The 4,340-nt window shown below is 32.7% G+C and overlaps 1 protein-coding gene across 1 annotated transcript; it reads left to right on the forward strand.

Moving 5' to 3' along the window:
* Positions 1–2,338: 2,338 nt before the first annotated feature.
* LOC139866076 (cytochrome b5-like) lies at positions 2,339–3,938 on the forward strand. Its single transcript, XM_071854206.1, has 4 exons — positions 2,339–2,469; positions 2,596–2,689; positions 3,355–3,421; positions 3,504–3,938. Exons 2-4 carry the CDS (start codon positions 2,603–2,605, stop codon positions 3,761–3,763), a joined length of 414 nt encoding a protein of 137 aa, XP_071710307.1. The 5' UTR covers positions 2,339–2,469; positions 2,596–2,602; the 3' UTR covers positions 3,764–3,938.
* Positions 3,939–4,340: the final 402 nt, after the last annotated feature.

Raw genomic sequence — 4,340 nt, forward strand, 5'->3', positions numbered from 1 at the left:
GAACGAAGATTTAAACTTTAAATACTAAAATTTACCTTAAATATCCACGTGAATACTTCAAGAGCATATGTCATTCTGGGCTTGTCTTTCTTCCAGCCCTTTAATTCGTGATGTAATTCGTTAAAAGTTGACGTCCAGCTTAAGGAACCCCAAGGATATTAGTTCATTAAATCGAAATCCTTTATCAAATGAAGAAAGTCAACACTTGAAATCGGGTCTCGTAACTGCTTTTCGAGAAAAGTAAGTTGCACCAACACATTGATTGCTACTCCCACACAATCCTCGCCACTAGCTTTACTTTTACCAGGAAAAAAAATTAGGGTCGTCCTTTAACAAATCGTAAAATTGTCTAATCATGAATGAAGAAGTACTATTTCTCTTTGTAAGCACACGATTTGCTATGCTAGGCACAAAAAGGGTCGTCTCTTCCCCAATGTAATATACTATATTGTAACCGGTCCAAAACGCATACCGGTCACCAAACAGGATGTACGCCTACCACATCTAATAGTGTGATATTTAGATATTTTGAACCACAGCCCCTCGGGCTTTTCTTTAAGTTTAGCGTTAGGTGGAGGCTCTCAATCTGATTATGTAATAAACAAGGAATATATTTGGTGTCACTGTCATCACACTTGACATTCAACCAAGGTCCAAAACACGTCTTCTCGAATATCTCTTTCTGTTCCTTAGTCAGGCGCTCATTTATCAATGATATGACAGATATCTTGTTACAAGTGATTACATGAGCATTAAACATTTCCCCCTAAAATAAATGCAAATACAAAAACAGTTTGAACGTGTAATTCATAAGTAACTGTCAGTTAAAACATATAAATGTTCTAACACACCTTAAAATGAATTCAGTTGGAACATTTGACTATTCTAATACACTTTAGAATTTACATGTTAGTACACTATACTGTTCTAACACACATTACATATGGAGGTTAAAGATTTCCACAAATATTTGCACAATTGACGTGTTTGAGTGCTTGTAATCAATAACTGTAAACCCTAGCTATTCATTAACACATATCTAACTCGAGCATTCATAACAAAGAAGCATTAAAAATGCACAAAATCTAACAAACCCTAATGCGCTACTTTTTTTGATACATTAAACAACAATAAACAATAATGAGAACCAAAAGTTTGTAGATTACCTCAACATCAGTCACATCAGCCATTGTTGCAAGTTTTGGCACACGAATTTAGGAGTTTGAACTTAACTGTCACTTGGAATACGTTTTAGGTCGATTAGCACACCAACTGGGTCGTTTTGTGATGAGTTAGAGCGAGAATAAGATCAAGAGCCTTAGATATTGTGAATCAATGTATAAAGTATTGGATTGGAGACTCGCACAACGAATCGTTTGTCTGAAACGAAGTATTAGTAGTAATTGTGTTTGAAAACTGACGCGAATAGAGTATATATATATATATATCCACTGTGTTCGAACACAATTTCGTTCGATTACAATGTATTTTTTTGGGACATGTCATTATTTAATTTATTCGAATATCATACACTGTGTTCGAGTAGTTTGTCATTCGAATGGAAAGTGTATACGCGAATATTTAAAAAAAATAGGTGTACATCGTAATACTTTAAAAGTTTTATTATATCTGAGCTAATATCACATTAATTAAATATGCATAAACTACAGAGAAATAAAAAATAAAAATAAAAATAAAAATAAAAATAATAAAAAAAGAGAGAAAATACAATCAAACAACTATGATTTTGTCGGTTTTGCAAGTAAGTCAGACATTTGATGTACAATTTATTTTCAGAGATGGTGTTCCCCTCGCAAAAACCAATCAACAATCAACAATATATATAGTTTTTACGCTAGTACTTAATTGAATAATATCATCATAACATTTTATCAATGATTCTAATACTTAATAATAGAATAAAATTGAGTAGTTATACTTATATGTATGTGGGATGTGATACTCACACACTCAAAATTGATTCATTCACACCTTTTAGCACAAAATTGACAGTTATAACCTTAAGTTTATCTAGGGAGTTGAACCTCCATAATTGTAAATTAAGGGTATATTAGTAAGTTAGTGTGTATGGATTAATTATTGGTGTGTGAGTATCATCTCCTATGTAGAGGTTATGTAGAGGTGTGTGATTATTATAATGGTATAACGGTATAACCAAATTATGCATGTGTAAATTTGTTAAAAGTAGTCCTATATTATTATAATTATTATTTTTTATAATAACAATAACATAATGGAAAAGGGTGGGAAAGAGGGGTCAGTTTGGGTCAAAGTGAGTGTGCTCCAAACTCTTTTAACTTAAACTATTAAAGCATAAAAGAACAAATACTGATGTATGTTTATACAATTATATATCCTGAACCTGCTTTTGTGGAACCAAACTCATATCAAATAGACACCGTGTTTTTGTTTTGTGTTGCAAAAGCTTGGTTTCGATCTTCATTAAACGTAAGTAGATTGATTGATTATGTTTATATATTTAATTAAATTTATATCCCTATGTTTGTGTATTCAACTGTTTGTTTCTCTAATAATTTGATTTGATTTTATGGTTATTATTATTATTATTTGCAGTACACGAATGGCATCGCAACAAAAAACGCTTGTGTTTGATGAAGTTGCTAAGCATAACAAGACCGACGATTGTTGGCTTATCATCTCCGGAAAGGTATATGCGTTGCCGTGCTTTTTTTTTATAATTTGTTTACGGTTTGACTGAATTTAATTTGTCTATAATATAGTATAATAATAATATAGTGTATATGTATATGGACATGGATGTTGAATGAATATGTGAAGGATGGGAAAAAAAAAAAACAAAATTAGCATATTACACTACTAGAAAAGAGGTCTTTTGGGACGACCTATAGAGATGACATGTAGTCCCGAAAGATATTAAGGGACGACATGTCGTATTCAATAAGTCGTCTCTAATGCCTCGTCCCAGAAAGTTATGCGGGGCGACGACTTCTTTTCCCGAACGATTGTGGTTCCCACTTTGACTTTTCTGTCTGACATCTCGAGACCTTTTTAAGGACGTCCCTAAAGTCGTCCGGGGAAAAGTAGTCAAACTTATCAGAAAAGCAGATAATTTTTTGTCGTTGAGTGAACTTTTCGGGACGACATAATGTCATCCCTAAAAACCCCGTCCCTAAAAACGTCGTCCCTATACATACATTTTCTTGTAGTGTTATTCCATTCTCAACTAAGACAATATATATACTGTATAACTTAATTAGGAAACTACACATAGCAACTAAATAATATTAGTACTCTCTTAATATATAAAACGCGATTAACCCAACAGCTATTGATGAATCTAAAATGTATCAGGTTTATGATGTAACCCCGTTTATGGATGATCACCCTGGTGGCGGTGAAGTTATGCGATTAGTGACTGGTACGCTTACCGGTTTTATGCACTACATGAATCAAACTTATTTCTTTAAACGCAAGTTTTAATGTTTGTTAAATTGTTACAGGCCAAGATGCATCAGTTCCTTTTGGAGATGTTGGTCATAGTGAAAAAGGTATAGAAATGATGAAAGATTATTACGTTGGTGATATAGACGAATCAACAATTCCAGTAAAACGCTCTTTCATTGTATCTACGGCTGAAAAGTTCTACAACTTAGAAAAAAATCCACAACTCATCGTCACGATATTGATGTTTTTGGTACCTTTCTTGATATTGGGGTTGGCTTTTACAGTCAAAGCCTATTCGAATACGAAATCCCCTTGATTTTATGTTGATTTATTTTTGTTATCGATAAATTACGATATGTGTATCCTGAGATCATTCGATTATAATGTACTACAGTTCTAAGTCTTGTGTCTAGATATAATGTTGCAAGAGAATTGGGTAAATTTGCCTGGTTTGTTGTGTTTTCTGTAAGCTAATTAACGTTGAAAATATGATTTAATCTCTTATACCACTCAATGTTACAATACTAGTTACAAGTTATAGGTGAATTTATTTTGTACGACAATCTGTTACATTCTTCAAATGCAAATAGTCCCCAAATCAAATAAACATTTCTCCCAAGTGCCACACTGTCACCTACTACAAAATGAGGAGAAACTGGATTGGGCTTGATGATGGGCCCAAGTCTATTTTTAATTCCATGATATTTTATTTTCTTGAAGAAAAATGTTAAGTAAAAATCAAACAGTCGATCACTTATCTTTCATTATTATTATTATTTTCTTTTATAAGATTCTATAGGTTCAAGTAATCTGAGAGGAGAGACATTTTTAATCCGACGCATGCATTCTAACCGTTTTATTTCAAACCAATTGTAAAACCCTCCCTCACCACC

The sequence above is a fragment of the Rutidosis leptorrhynchoides genome, chromosome 9, assembly GCF_046630445.1.
Source record: "Rutidosis leptorrhynchoides isolate AG116_Rl617_1_P2 chromosome 9, CSIRO_AGI_Rlap_v1, whole genome shotgun sequence".
Lineage (NCBI taxonomy): Eukaryota > Viridiplantae > Streptophyta > Magnoliopsida > Asterales > Asteraceae > Rutidosis > Rutidosis leptorrhynchoides.